Source organism: Mustela lutreola, chromosome 16 (assembly GCF_030435805.1).
Source record: "Mustela lutreola isolate mMusLut2 chromosome 16, mMusLut2.pri, whole genome shotgun sequence".
NCBI classification, from domain to species: Eukaryota; Metazoa; Chordata; class Mammalia; order Carnivora; family Mustelidae; genus Mustela; species Mustela lutreola.
In genome coordinates, this window is record NC_081305.1 from 908064 (window position 1) to 923353 (window position 15290).

The window sequence follows — 15290 nt, forward strand, 5'->3', positions numbered from 1 at the left end:
AGCCAGCCAGCCAGGGCTACAGATCAGCAGGGGTGAGGAGGATGAGGGAGGGGGGCCGGTGGGCCACAGGGCACAGAGCAGCAGGGACTACACGCCCCGCGGCCCAAGGCAGGGATGTGTCTCCTGTGTTTGCTGTGAGGCTGGAGCAGATGGAGGGGAGAGTGACCGGGACAGATGGAGGGACGGGCTGACGGACAGACGGGTGGTGTCAGAACGAGGGCCGTGTGGCCAGACGGGGAGGGTCGTCAGGGGACCAGGGCCTCGGCGCAGGGAAGGGTAGTGGCAGGCTGACTGCAGCAGTACTGTGAGGGCTGTGAGCCATGGAGCTTCCTGGGCCCCAGCCCAGAGCCCCGGGGCCGGAATCTGCCTTGTGACAAGGGGCCGAGCCCATACAAAGTAGGACAAGCGTAGTGCTACAGCCCATGGCCGTTTTCTCCTTGCGGGACTTCTCAGGGCCTTCTCTCCAGCAGGAGGGCCTTGTGTCTCTGGAGAGGACAGAGGTGAAATGCTTCCCAAATGCATGTGACCCTGTGACACTTTACTTCTGAGCCCCTCTGGTGGTCCCAGAGCTCACTTAGGCGCTGCCGTCTCCCCGGGCCCTGCTCACCAGCGCAGCGGGCCCTGGCCAGGGCTGCCTTCCAGGGTCTTGAGGACAGAGGAGGGCAGATGCTCCTGCCTTTGAGCCCCGCCCCTGAGCCGCTGCTGTTGGCCTGGGCCAAGCTAGCTCAGCCCCTCGGACTTGGTTTCTGCAAACGTGCCATGGACGTGGCCCCATTGCCATTGGGAAGGCGGCAGATGCTCGCTTCATGGAGGCGTCCTCATCAGGGCACGTCAACGTCTGTGGACGAGGCCTGCTTAGAAAGCTCTTCCCAGCACCCCTGCTGACCCCGCCCCCACCGCAGCCCTGTGAGCAGACGGCGCAGGACCCCCCACCGTTCCTGGCTCGCAGGTCCCCACTGTAGAGAGCTGCAGTCCGGACGCCCCGGGGCCATCAGACGCTCTGGGCTGGCACTGCAGTCCCTGCAGTCCCTGTCGAGAGGACCCTGGGTCCCGCCCCACGCCCGTCCCCTCGCCCCTGCTTCCTGCCCTCCCGCCCACACCCTGCTGGGCTCACACCCTGGGCCGGACGCCTGCGGCAGCGCCAGCATTTGGGCCCATCCGGCCGTCGTCCGCCAGTCGTCAGGAGCCCTGCCCTGCCCTGCCCTGCCTCTGACCCACGCTCTCCATCTTTGGGGACACAGGGCGCCTGCTTATCCGTCAGATCAAATATTTACAGCAGATGTTGCAGTCTGTGCAGCTGCCCTCGTTGGCAGGAGGAGCGGGGCACATCCGGGGGCCCCTGCTCTGGGCCCAGCCAGGCCCCTGGCCCCCCGCCCCTGGCCCCGCCGCCCCACACAGGGTCCACCCAAAATCCCCTCAATGTGGCACCAGGTGGGTCACACCAGGGCCCAGCACCACCTGTGACGGTGCCCTCTGGCTCTGTCCCCTTGAAGGGTTCCCGGGGCACTCACACCAAGACTGCTCTCATGGTCACCAGGCAGCCACTGTCTGTGCCTGTCGCCCCCCCCCACCCCCGCCAACCCCAGGGCTCGGGGCCAGCACGCCGTTAAGGACACAGAGTCTGTCTCCCTCACCTGGAGCTCCAGGGTGCAGCCAGTTCTGTCTGCAGGCCGAGCCCCCCAGGTCCTGCCCCCACGCCACTCCAGCGGAAGCCCCAGCCACTTGAGAACACGGCACTGTGGGGGTGCACAACCCTGATTTCCCGTCTGGGACCTGGGCTGGAGGTGGGGAGCCTCTTCCCCCGGATTCACCACCCACCAGGCCCACCGTGGGGCACGAACTGTCACAGGTGTCTTATCACCTGCCAAAGAGGCAGGAACTGTCGCGGGCCTGGCTCAGAGCCCAGAGCTGGGGTCTCGGCCTCTCCCCCAGTAACCCTCACTGGGGCAGGACTGCCTGAGGCTGGGAGAACAGGCAGCTTCGCACGGCCCGGCTGTGGGGGGGGCCCCCGGGAAAGGTCTCACCCAGGGTCCCGAGGCGGAGGCGGGGTGGCCTGATCGCCGGGCCCGCAGCACCCCAGCCGCGTGGGCAGCAGGGAAGGCCCTGGACGGGCCACAGAAGCAACACAAGCCCTCATGAGACGGGGGGCCCGGTTCAGCCAGGCCCACAGTCGCACGTGTCCGTGCAAACATTGATTTCCCTTTGGCCTGAGTTCCCGCCTGTGAAGAAGGGGCTTCGGGGCCTTCCTGCAGTTGTTGGTGTTCACGGGGCTCTGGTGACGAGCTCAGCCTGTCGACATCGGGGCTGGGTCTCCCCTGTGACTGGGGCCCTGGGAACACAACGGGGATGACTGCCCCAGAGGCACGTGTGAGACCAGCTGCCCCACAGCCCACCCTCGTTCTTCTGGCCTGTGGCTCTGCTTTCCCCACCCCCACCAGGCCCGAGACCCCTGAACCCTCTTCAGCCTGACATGCAGCAGCTTATGTGGCGGGGCTTCCCAGGAGCTGGGAGGTGCTGCCCCACCCGACCAGCCCTCCGCCCCCGGGCCGGCTCCCAGCTGGCCCCAGCCTGCCAGGAATCCAGATGTTTCCACGGCCTGAACAGCGACCAGCCGGCCAGCCGGTGCCCCAGCAGTCCCCACCCTGCTGAGCCAGCTGAGGGGAGGCCATGGGGGGTGGGGAAGGCAGCGGAGGATGTTTGGCGTCTTCAGACCTCCCGGGACCTCCCTTCCCAGCTCCTGCTCCTAACGTGTCCGACAGATGGCGGGCTGGCCGCTGTTCAGCTCTCCAAATAGAAAACAGGCCTGGCGGCCGGCTCTGCCTCACAAACTCTCGCAGGCTGCTTGATCGGGTCTGGTTGGACACGCCCATGGGGGGCTGGAGAGCCGGCCACGGGGAAGCTGGGGGGATCCTGTGTATTTGCAAAACACTGGGAGCTGCCGGCTCTCCCAAGCAGCCCTCCTCTGGGCCCCCGTCCGGCCTGTCCCCTGCCCCCCGCCGTGCCATTGGAGGAGCCCACGTGCAGCCCAGCAGCCCACGCCGGGCGGGGGGTGGGAGCAGGTCTGGGGCGGCAGCGGCTGGGACTGCCCCGGGTCCCGTGCCCCCCCGGATGTGGGCTGTGCTCTCCTCACCCACAGACGCGGAACCAAGTGGTCACGTGTGTCCATGGGTGGTTGTAAGGATCGCGGGAGAGGACGCGTGTGATGGTGCAAGTGGGGTGGGCACGGGCCCACGTGTGCTCTGGGTTCCAGGCTGCTCGGGGCTGGGCTGGGCAGGGCACCGCAGGACGTGGGAGAGCCAGGGCTGCACGTCGGGGTCCGGAGCGCACACGCAGGGCACGGCTCCCAGCTCCTCCTCTCATGGTCTGCGGGGCAGGGGGCTGCCTCCTTGCCTCCCTGAGCCTCAGCTCTGCCCTCCACACCGCAGCTGACTGGGTGCCCCCGCAGGTGAAGGCAGAGCCTGCTTAGGAGTCCTTCCTCCGGATGCCCTCAGGGGAGGAAGCTCACCGAAGCGGGAAAACCGAGCCTGGGGGTCCAGGATCTGGGTTCAGGGCCCCCCAGCACCTTGATCACTGTGCCCACCCCCATTCCCAGACTGTACTGGAGGAACCCCAGAGAGCTCGTGCAGTGTGCCCGGGGTCCCAGAGCAGGGCTGGCCGCCAGCCTCCCGACCGCGCAGCAGAGCACACTTGGGCCTTGGCCCCTGTCGGCAGTGACCGCCGCCCTCTCTCCCTGCCGCAGGCAAACCTGCCCTTGCTGCAGAGGGAACTCGTGCACTGTGCCCGCCTCGCCAAGCAGACCCCCGCCCAGTACCTCGCCCAGCACGAGCAGCTCCTGCTGGACGCCAACGCCTCCTCCCCCGTCGACTCCTCGGAGCTCCTACTGGACACCAACGAGCATGGCAAGAGGAGGACCCCTGACAGGTGGGGGGGGCCGAGGGGGGAGGCCGCAGAGGGACAGGGTCCGGGGAGGCCACAGAGGGACAGGGTCCGGGGCTTGGCATCCCAGTGACTCGGGGGGCCCCTGGGAGGACAAGGGAGTGTTCAGGAGGGAGTCCGTGTGCTGGGAACGAGGTGGCTCTTCGCTTTGGGCTGCAGGTGGACCCGAGCGTCCAGGCACCTGAGGTCTCCAGGTGGCTGGGCTGGCCCTCAGGGTGGGTCACAATGCCAGACGCTTGTCTGGCTGCTGGAGAACGCATGGCTGTCTTCCTAGACCCTCAGCAGAGGCTCAGGCTCCCTGACCGCAGCCCCAGGAGCCACCAGCGGGCAGTGGAAGCACGACCCCCACAGGAAGAGGGGGAGTGGGGGGCTGGGCTGGGCCTCGTCTCTCTCCTTGTGCATCTGTCTCTGCCCTGTGGCTCTTTCTCCTTCTCCCTGCCCGTGCCTGTCTCTCTTTCACTCCTCCTGCCCGGGCTTCTGTCCACGGTTCGTGGTCTGTGACCCCACCTGCTCTTTGTGTCAGGACCAAAGACAATGGGTCAGACCGTGACCCACTGCACCCCGACCACCTCAGCAAACGGCCGTGCACCCTGAGCCCCGCCCAGCGCTACAGCCCCAGCAACGGGCTGCCTCACCCCACGCCTCCCCCGCACTACCGCCTGGAGGACATGGCCATGGCCCACCACTTCCGCGACTCCTACCGCCACCCCGACCCCCGGGAGCTGCGGGAGCGCCATCGGCAGCTCGGTGAGCAGAGCACGGGGGGCTGTGTGGGCATGCACGGGCTGGGGAGCGGCACAGAGCCACGGTGAGAGACAGGCAGATGCCTCTGGGCCTTGTCTGTCCAGGAAGGATGCTGAGGAAACAGGTGTGGGAGAGAATCGGAATGGAGTGGGGCGTGCCCCTGGCCTTCGTGAGGGCCATCTTTCCCAGCCCTCTGTCTTGGGGGTCTGACATCCCTGATGGGTGGGGGGGCCTCCCTCCCCCAGGGGGAAGGGGTGTGGTTGCAGAGCTGCCTGTCCCCTGGGACCAGGCATTCCCTCTATGGGAACCTAGAAAGGTGTTGGCCGTTGGCCAGGTCCACACACAGGATGTGCTGCCTGGGGGTTGTGGGTCCCTAGGGGCAGCAGGAGGCTGGGGGCCCGGCCAGCCAGCAGGAGACCCCCTGTTAGCCTGCTTCCAGGGACTCCCACACTCTGGGCCCAAGATCCCGAGAGAAAACAAATGCCCCCCTAAGACTCACGAGCCCTCTCCGAGTACCGCCGACGACACCGGGCGAGTCCAGCTCTCTGAGTGGGAGAGTGAGGCCCACATACCAGATCCCAGAGCGTGCAGGAGGGACGTGCAGAGCCCGGCTCTCGGGGGACAGAGGGAGCCTCGGAGAGGCACCAGCTCCCACCCCGCAGCCTCCCGTGCGTCCGCTGACCTCCCAGGCTCAGTCTCTTCCTCCGTCACCGGCAGGCACCCCACCCCTCCGGCGTCAGGAGAGCTCACACAGGGCCTGGCACAGGGGAAGGCCTGGTACTGACGGGAGGGCAGGCCCACATCACAGACGAGGAGACCCAGAAAACCCAGTGCGTGTGCCCAAAGCCTTCTTGTCCTACCTGCCTGACTCTCTGACCCCTTCTGTGCTGAGGAAAGAGAGATGAAAAGAACCAGCCCACACCCCAGGGCCCCCAGCGTCCTGGGGAACAGCCTGGAAACAGCTGCCCCAGAGAGTCCCAGGGTGCCCTTGGGGGGCCCAGAGGCAGGGTCAGCAGAGGCCTCGCCCTGTACAAGGCCATCTCCCCACCCCCACTCTGCAGAAGCTTCCAGGGCCTGGGCCCAGGCAGCAGGTGACAGCATGGGGCAGGTGCTAATTCCCACCCGCTTCTGCTAATGCAAAAATAAACACCAGCTGTCAGGCACATCTCAGCCACTATTTTGGTTGGGGAGTGGGCACGGGCCCTGGTTCCGCGGGTGGCGGGGCCCGGTGGTGGACGGCAGGCTGGGCCACCACCTCTCATGCTCACTCCCGCCGCACTTTGAAGAGGCATTTCAGGTTTGGGGAGGCTAGAGGACCCTCAGGGACTGGACAAGGCCTAAACCGTGAGAGCCCCGACCAGGCAGCCCCGGCCAGCCCCGGGTTACCGGCATAGCTCGCGGCCCCGCGACGGGAGCATCCGAAGCAGTGTGCGGCCCAGAGCCTCCAAGCTGTCAGGACAGCCTGAGGACAGGCAGGCACTGCTGCATGGGTTCAGGGCTGTGTCTCACCACCGCTGGGAGGCAGGGTTGTTTCAGTCGCTGGCGCTCTGCCGGCCAGTAGCTGAGGGCACACTTGAGGCTCGGGCTGACGTTGGGCGACCTTGGGCCGTCACACCCCCTGAGCCAGCCTCGGTGTTCTCGTCTGTCGGATGGGAGCGACAGTAGAAGCCACCTTGGGGGGCCCTCCCCGCCCGTGCCCCTCTGGAGAGCCTTCTCACACCCTGGAAGGTCAGCAGGGTAGGGAAATGCACACAGAGCGCTGAGGAGAAGGGGCCTGGGAGCCTGTGGGGAACAAGGGTTTCCCAGACCTCCGTCTCCCAGGGGGCCCCCTTGGACCCAGCCCATGGGCCAGAGCCCAGCCTCTTGTGCCACTGGACTTGGGCCCAGGAGACTCAGCAGCCCCGCCCAGGACAGAATGAACTGGGCAGCAGCCAGGACTGTTTCGCACGCAGATCCCTGTGGGGCTGAATGAATTCTCAAGGGCTCAGGACTGCTGAGGAGGGGGCCTGGGACCTGGTCTTTGAGGGGTGTGTAGGAGTCCAGCTGGCTACTAGGGCGTAGAGCAGCATGGGCTGGAGAAGGGCTGGAGCCGGGCAGCGGCCAGTGACCCCTGACAGTTTGGAGGAGGGACAAGGCCATCAAAGTGGGGCCTGAAGCAGCTTCATGGGCAGCAGCAGCAGGGAGAGGGAGATACGCTGGGTTTGGAGACAGGGAGGTGGGGGAGGGGTGGCCCAGCCTGGACTGAGGGATGGGGACCCGACTCTTCCTCCCAAACACGGAGTAGAGGCCAGACCTGTTCTTGACCTCCCCCCAAGGCAGTGGACAGAGGGTCCGTGTTTAGGGTCTTCCTCCTCCTCCTCTTCACTTCCTTTAGGCAGGCAAAGCCGAGCCCCAGGACGGATCCTGGGGTGAGGGGCGGGGCTTGGGGGCACTGGGCGGGGCCTCGGTATGGGGCGGGGCCTGGAGGGCTTGGGACTGGCGAAGGGACACAGGAAAGACCATTGCCGGGCATGAGGGCGGGGTCTGCGGGCCTGGGGGGCCTGGGGGGCCTGGGGGGCCTGGGCCGGGGGTCTGGATTGAGCGTCTGCGCACCCTGCAGCGGCGCAGGGGTCCCGGCAGGAGGAGGTGATCGACCACAGGCTCACGGAGCGGGAGTGGGCAGAGGAGTGGAAGCATGTTAACAACGTGAGTGTCCAGCGCGGCGCCCGGAGACTCCCGGGGCTCCGCCCAGCCCGCGGGGCCCTGGGGCTGCGGGGGGACAGGCTCCCTGTGCGCCCCGCTTTGTACCTGCCTGGGCCGTCAGCCCCTCAGAACCTTCGCATCTCCGCCCCTACGGAGCAGCTCTGCCTCTGGCAGAAAGGGGGCTTGGGGCGTTGGGACCCCTTCCACTCTGTGTTCAGGGTCATCCCTCCCCTGCTTCCTTTGTGGGACGGAGCCCCGGCAGGTGTGGTTCCCAGAGCAGCTCTGGCCCATCTGCTCTCCCCCGGCAGAGCACCCCTTGGAGCATTGAAAGAACGGCCCCAGATGGAGAATCCGGCCGTCACCCCCCACCCCAGGCCTGGTGCCCAGGCAGCGGGAGGCAGTTTTCACACCATGGCGCTGAGCGCACTGTGGCGGGCCCTCGTGGCCGGCGGGCTGGCCCAGGCCCAGGGCGTAGGAGAAGTTCCGTGGCCGTCCTCCACAGAGCAGCCCCCCAGCCCCACACGCTCCCTGCCCCCGCCTGCCCGCCCACAGCTTCTGAACTGCATCATGGACATGGCCGAGAAGACACGGCGCTCGCTGATGGTGCTGCGCCAGTGCCAAGAAGCAGACCGGGAGGAGCTCAGCCACTGGGTCCGGCGCTGCAGCGACAGTGAAGACGCCAAGAAGCGCCCCGCGCCTGCCCCCGCCCGGGCCCTCAACAGCTCCCCGGGTGCACAGGGGTCTCTGCTAGGTGCGTGCGAGGGGGCACCACGGGGGGCAGGGTTGCACGGCAGCGGCGTCGAGGACGGAGACCAGCACCACCATTCTGGCACTGCAGTGTAAGGATACAGCCCAAAGCCCCGGAAGCCCTGAGTCAGGGCAGGTGACCGCGGAAACCGAGCGAGGCCCAGGTCCCAGCCGAGGCCAAGGGGCCCCCGAGGGTCCTCCTTCCTGGCAGTGCCCTGCCCACCCCACCCCCCCGGCCGTGGATACAGGGTTCCGACCCAGGGGCGTGCCAGGAGACCCCCCGCAGGGACACACACTGTGTTCCCCTTACCCGGCTGGGTGTTGCCCCTTCTGTGTGTGAAGCGCGCATCTCTGTGTTGCAGACGCCCACCGGGAGTTCATGCCTCGGAGCCTCTCTGGCTACATGCCTGAGGACATATGGAGGAAGGCTGGTGAGTGTGGGGGGAGGGGCAGGGGGGCACCCGGCGTGCCCTCCGTGCCCTGCGGGAAGGCTCAGGGCGCACTCAGTGTTCAGTGTAGGACGGTGGTGACCTGCCGTTTTCAGGCCGCTCAGCAGAACCGACTTGGTCCCTGGGTCTTGCACACACACGCGTGTGCACAGACACACGTGGCGGAGACAAAGAGCTGGGGTGCCTGTGGCCTTCTGGGTGTGGCACAGAGTCCCGTGGCCGGGGACACTCCCTGCACATGGGGACACACTGTGGGGAGGGCCGGGTAGAAGTAGGAGCCAGTGGGCAGCTTGAGAAAAAAAGAGGGGGACGGGGGCTCCCTTGGGGGGCACCCGGGGAGAGAAGCAGCAGGGTCCCTGAGATGCTTTGGTTCATGGGTGGATTGGAGGAGAAGTGTAAGGCAGAGGGAGAGTCTCAGACTCTAGAGAGCGGAGAGAGGGCAGCACCCCTCCCCAGACTCAGACCGAGGGGCCACAGACGGGTAGCAGCTGCCTGGGACGAGATGGCGGAGGCCCAGGCCTGGACAGTGAGGGGGTTCCTCGTGTCCCTCGGCCTTCCCCTCTGCCTCCGTCTGTCCCCGGGAGACCCTTGGCGACAGCTGCACGGCACTCCCGGGGTACCCTGGGGGCAGGCAGCTCTCAGGAGCTCTGCTGGCAGCCGGCCACGCCCGGCGTGCAAAGGCTCGCACAGAAGGCCCCTTGAGCCCTGGTCACCCCTACCCGCATCCCCGCACACCACCGCAGGAGGAGCAATGCCAGGTACACTGAGGCAGGCCTGAGCGGCGAGCGGCCGTGGGTGGTTGCCAGGGCTGGAGAGCACCGTGAAACCCAAACACATTCTGGGCTCAGCCAGACAGCTGAGCTCACGCCGCAGCCCCAGGCCGGCTTATCTTCAGGCGGGAGCAGGCCAGAGGCGGCATGGGTGGGTGACCGCAATGCAGAGCCCTAGAGGGGGCGACCCTGGACTGCTTCAGCACGGCCCAGGAGAAGCAGACCGTCCAGGGGGCAGAACTGTATAGCTCTGGTTCTCGAGGTGGGTGCCGGCACCGGCAGCATCAGCGTCCCTTGGAACTCATGGGTTCCGAGGTTCCAGGGTTCCTCCTCTCATGCCCAGGGGGTCCACATCAGGGTGGACTTGGCCACACCCCCCAGGACAGTGCCACCACACACTGAGGTTTGGGAACAGCAGCGAAGGGCCAGGCTTGGGAGATGCCCGCACACCAGTCTGCCACACGCGTGCCCGGTCGCAGGTGCACGCAACGCAAGGAGGCCGGCGGGGCCCGGCCGCGTGTCGACAGCCCGCGTGTCGTTTGCAGAGGAGGCGGTGAATGAAGTGAAGCGGCAGGCCATGTCCGAGCTGCAGAAAGCCGTGTCGGACGCCGAGCGGAAGGCCCACGAGCTCATCAGCACAGAGCGCGCCAAGATGGAGCGCGCCTTGGCTGAAGCCCGGCGGCAGGCCTCGGAGGACGCCCTGACCGTCGTCAACCAGCAGGAGGACTCCAGCGAGGTACGGCTGCCCGCCGGCCCCCCACCCCGGCCCCAGCCTCCAGGTCCAGGCCCCGAACCCTCACCGGGTCACCTCCCAGCCTCACGACCTTGGGCAGCTGGGGCTCCCCATCGTGTGGGTGCGGACACTGAGGGCTCCAGGGCTAGGTGGCTTGCTCTAGGCCACACCCGAGGCCTCGTGGGCCAGGATTCAAACCCAGGCCAGCCGACGCCTGTGCTCCAGCTAATGGTGACAGCAGGGGTGCCAGGTGGGTGGAAACCACAGGTGCACACAGAGCACCTCCCCGGCTGCCACCCACGCATGTGCCCAGCAGGGGCATGAGCGCCAGCATCCTGCTTGTACAGAGGCATCAGGGGCTGGGGGGAGGATCCAGCAGAGCAAAGGCCGGGTGCCTCTTGTCTTTGTCCAGAAAGGGCTCTCGTGTCAGAGGAGTCAGGGGAAGGGAGACAGCTTGCTCAGGGGGCTCCTGGAACTGCCCTTTGGAAGGGACACACCTCTAGAGGCCTGGTGTGTGTGTGTGCGTGGACAGGCCCCGAGGGTCAGCTCGTGTGTCTGCAGCGGCTGCTTCCGCAGACACCGAGCTCGGGAGGAGCAGGCGGGTAGAACAGGCAGACCGCTCGGGGCCAGGGCAGGGATGTGTGAGCAGAGTGCTGGAGGAGGTGAGAGCAAGCCAGGCAGGGACCTGGGGAAGCAGTGCCCCCACGAGGAAGGGGTGGTGAGGACACAGGCAGGGGCACGCCGGGCCAAGTGAGGATGGTGTGGCCGAGCAGAGCAAGCCTAAGAGGCTCTGGGGGCTGACTAGATGCTGGGCCTTCCTCCTGGGGCAGGCATGGGCTCCCCGACCCTCGGCCTGGCTGCCAGCTCGGGTCCCTGCTGGTATCCCTGCCCACCTTTTGCTCACATGCACGCCTGAAGTTACTGCTCATCCCACAGAAAGGAAGCAGATGCCCGATGGCCTGGGGCAGGCCTGGCCGTGACCCCACACTGGAGCCTGTCAGTCTTTTCCCAGCCAGGGCGCCATGTTCTGGGGTTGGAGTCCAGCTAACCCGGGAGGGCTTCCTGGAAGAGAGGACAGGGTGTGACTGCCTTCCCTCCTGAGGACCCACAGTCCTGTAAATGCCACGTGAACCTGACCGCAGCTGGCTGGAATTGGGTGCCTCAGTAGTGCGAGCCCGATCCCCAGAATGGCCTAGCCAGGTGGCCGTGGTCATGGCTGTGGCCGCTGAAGGCCACCCACGAGCTGCTGCTCCGCCCCGTAGCCACCCCCTGACTGTGCCCCCCCCCCCCGCAGAGCTGCTGGAACTGCGGACGCAAGGCTAGTGAGACGTGCAGCGGCTGCAACGCGGCGCGCTACTGCGGCGCCTTCTGCCAGCACCGGGACTGGGAGAAGCACCACCACGTGTGCGGCCAGAGCCTGCAGGGTCCCGTGGCCGCCGTGGCCGACCCAGGGCCCACACCGCCCGACGCCACGGCCAACTTGGGCCCCTGCCTGCCCGCGGGCGCCGCCAGCCCCAGCGAGGCCAGCTCTGCGGGGCCCTCTCGCCCCGGCTCGCCTGGCCCGCCGGGGCCCCTGGACGCCGCGCCCCGCTGACCCGTCCCCGCCCCTGCCCACGGCCCCCCAAGCCGGCTACGGCCCATGGATGCCGAGCCCTCTGGCCCCGCCCGGCCTCGGGTGCCCCCCGTCCCCCGGCCCTGGGAGCCACTGCTGCTACTGCTTCTCTCCAAAAGAAAACAGAACCAACAAAGACTGCATCAACGCAACTTCCTCAGCAACCTGGCGGTCTCAGCACGACCGCGTGTCCTCAGAGACCCCCTGCGACAGAGCGGCCCAGCTGCCGCCCACTCGCGCTCCCCGTGTCTCTGTCTCTGTGACCCTTGTACACTTTCTCTTGAAGATGAAATCTGTTTGGTGGCTTATATTTTCAATGAAGGATTTTGGGGGGTTTTGTGGAATAGACCTACTGAGAGGTAGACTAAGGAAACGGGCTTTTGTCCCCTCCGTGATTAAAAAGGGAAACAGAACATGGACATGTTCCAGCGGGAGGTCGGAGCTGCTGTGGCCAGGAGCTCTTCCAGGGGCGTGGGGCCGACGCGGTGAAGACGGTAAGAATGATTCCCATTTCCAACTCAAGAAACATTTTTCAGAGTTTTTTTTTCCTTTAACGTTAAACTCTTTGGCTTTAAGTAGAAATCCAAAAGGTTTTTTTAAAAACAAAAAAAAGGAAAGGAACCATTCCTGTAAGCTACCTTGCCAGCTAGCTAGCCAAGGACGCCGGACACACCTCTGCTCCAAAGGAAACCCAAAAAGCAAACACAAGATATCAAAATCCAAAATGGTTTCGTCACTGCCAAAGTATTTTGTCCACGGTTTTACTCTACTCTCGGACTTGTTCAGGTGTCGCCCTGTTCTCTTGCTTTGCCTCCGTGTCTGGAATGTGAGGACCGCGGGTCTGGAGGGCTTCGCTCAACGAGAGGTCCCTTGGGTTTCTCTGCCGTGGAGGGCGCCCTGCCCACTGCCCTCCGTGAATCTTCATCACGCTGCATTTTTCCACGTGTGGGAAAGCGCTAACGTGTCCTTCCCAGGAGAGAATAACTCTGAAACAAAACTGTGACAATCTTTTGGGTTGATCCTTGACTGCTTCTGGAAGCTCGAGGAGGCGGCCTCTGGGCCTTGGAAACGCTGCTTCGCCGCCTCTCCTCCTCTCCCTGCCCTCGCGCCCCACGAGGCTGCCCGCCGCCACCCCGGCCCGGGGTCTGCTGCCCCCACTCTGCTCTGCACGCTGTCGCAGAAACGGAAGGAAAGCTGCAAACCAGGATGCCCTCGCCGGCCTGCTGGAGGCTGGGTTGGCCGCAGGGAGCCCCGCGTTTCTGTGCCGCTGCGGGGCCCCCAGCCCCATCTCCTCACCCCACTCAGCTGCCCCGACCCTCTCACAGAGGACGTGAGAGAGTAGGGAAGCCCTCGCGGGGACTCCGTGGGAGGACCCGCGGTGGCTCGGCTCGCAGTCTGGCGTTCTCTTGCATCTCTGGGAGGGGTTCCCAGGACCGCAGTACGGGGAGTGACCAGCTACTGAAACTGGGGCTCTTGGGGGCCCCGCCGAGAGGCAGGAAGTCCTAGTATATGCTAATGTGAATGTATATAGTTTTCGAAGAGGTCCAAATCATGATGTTCATGGTGGTGATAACAGAGAAGGGTTGTTTGCCAAATAAAAACAGAGAAACCGCCGGAGCACAGAAAGCTCAGAAAATAGATTTTCAAAGAAATCAGAACTGTGGTCCTGCGGGGAGCAGTGGGTTTGTGCGATCGCCGTGATCTCTCCCAGAGCTGTAGGAGTTCATCGTGCGGTCCTGGGAAGACAGGTTCCGTCCAGGAGCCGCAGCCAGGGGACTTCCCAAGTCCTGCCTGATGGTGAACCTGAGTCTTGAAGTCGAGACAGGCCTATCTTTCCTCCGGAAATGTCCCTGGGCTCGAGCCATGGGGCCAGGCACCTGTCAAAGGTCCACTTCCATGGGTTTCGGAAAAGCAAGGACTGGTGTGGGATTTGGGCTCTCGATGAGACTCTGGACACGCCTGCCGTGCGTCCAGGCTTCCGTCTTTCCCTCTGGCAAGCGCCGAACCTATGAAAACAGCCGTGTGGTTGGTGTACCTTGGAGGCAGGTGCTTTTGGACGCTGTTCCCCAAGGTTGTGTCCAGAGTGCATCTGCCCTGGGTAACCTGGGGGTCTGGGTGAACAGGTCTGAGGCCCCGATGATCCAAGTCCCTGACGTCAGGACTAGGCTGAGGCCACAGGTCCGAGGTGAGGCGTGCAGGAGCCCTCCCCCGGGGTCCGCTGGCTTGCGCTGCCAGCCTGTGTCCCCGCTCCTCACAAGGCCCCCCTCAGGGTCAAGCAGGTGCACCAGGGAGTGTAGTGTGTCAGCTGGCCGGGGGTCTGAGATGGGGCAGCCCCTCCCCCCCGTCGCTGTTGGGAACAGGTCCCTCTCAAGCCCGTCTTCCCAGTGTTGTTCCCCCACCCGTGTCCCGGGCTGCAGGAGCCCAGCATGGAGAGCCGACCGCAGGCCGCAGGCCAGGCCAACAGTGGAGCCCCTGCGGGCTGAGAGCAGAGCAGCTGGGGCAGGGGGCCTGCGGGGAGGAAGCTGAGGCTTGGCGCCAGCCACGGAGAGCTGTCCTGGGAAGCTCTGTGTCTGCCAATGCCTGCAGTGCCTCCCACCCAGAGACTGGGGCTGGTCCAGGTTTTGGGAGCTGGTGTTCCTGTCCGTCATGTGCTCAGGCCCCATTCGGCCAAAGACCTCACAGCAGCACCAAACACAGAATCAATAACTTTGGGGAGGGGCTGTGGCAGAGTTTCTGCCTTTAGGAGATGGGCTGGAGTGTGCACCTGCCTTTCTTATGCAAAGAGGGGTCTGCTCTCTGCTCCTGCTCTCTGCTCAGAGACCCTCGTGCCCTGCTACCTCCTGAGCTTGTAAACCACTGGCCAATCTCCTTCCCGCCAGCCAGCGCCAGGGTTAGACACACAGGTGACCCAAAACTTCAGGGAGACGCTGGTGCTCACGGAGCCTCCCTCCCCCTAAATCAAGCTCAGAGGGCTCCCATTCTGAGCCCCAGGCTACCGCAGCAAGGCGGAGCGAGGCCAGCAGCCAGGCAGCAGCCAGAGCTCCCTCGCCCCAAGCCCAGGCGCATACAGTGCGCAGATGGGGCGGGGGCGGGCAGCGAGAAGGGGACGGCCCCCCAGGCCCTCCCACCTCCCGTGTTTGACCCTCAACGTTCCCACCTGCTCCTCTACCTCCGTTTCCCATCTTGCCGTGGACCCGTTAGGACATGTCACCATCCCCAGGTGGTGTCTTGGGGGGGGGTGTCCCTGCAAAGATGAGTGCCTCCTACTCCACGTGTGAACAGGCTGGCCTACCCCAGACTCCACCAGAATAGAGGGTCCCCATCCCGACAGCTCATCACAACCAAAGGAAAGCTTTGGGTGTTCCCAGGGCAAAGAGGAGAGCTGGGAGTCAGTCTTGGAGGTCCAGAAGCGTCAGGGGCGGGATGAGAGGAGGCAGATGCCCAGGCCAGGGGCTGCCGCATGCGCTCCACGGGGGAGCCACTCATCAGGGCTTCTAGAGGTTCAGCAGCAGAGGGAGCCGGACAGGCCAGGGGCTAGGAGGTATTGGTTTGCTTTCATCTCAGTGACGTGGTAGAAAGAGATCCCAAATTTCTGTTTGCCGGTTTTCTCAAACATA

General features: G+C 65.3%; 1 protein-coding gene across 7 annotated transcripts in view; it reads left to right on the forward strand.

Annotated features, from left to right (window-relative positions):
• The window catches only part of CBFA2T3 (CBFA2/RUNX1 partner transcriptional co-repressor 3), a 76414-nt gene extending 63124 nt beyond the window's left edge, over positions 1-13290 (forward strand). For all 7 annotated transcript variants that reach the window (XM_059150739.1, XM_059150735.1, XM_059150738.1 and 4 more), the window contains 7 exons: positions 3740-3921; positions 4460-4683; positions 7280-7365; positions 7915-8113; positions 8472-8540; positions 9874-10064; positions 11356-13290. In XM_059150739.1, coding sequence (XP_059006722.1) covers positions 3740-3921; positions 4460-4683; positions 7280-7365; positions 7915-8113; positions 8472-8540; positions 9874-10064; positions 11356-11655 — 1251 coding nt within the window. In that variant the 3' untranslated portion in view covers positions 11656-13290. The remainder of the gene's footprint in view (positions 1-3739; positions 3922-4459; positions 4684-7279; positions 7366-7914; positions 8114-8471; positions 8541-9873; positions 10065-11355) is intronic.
• Positions 13291-15290: the final 2000 nt, after the last annotated feature.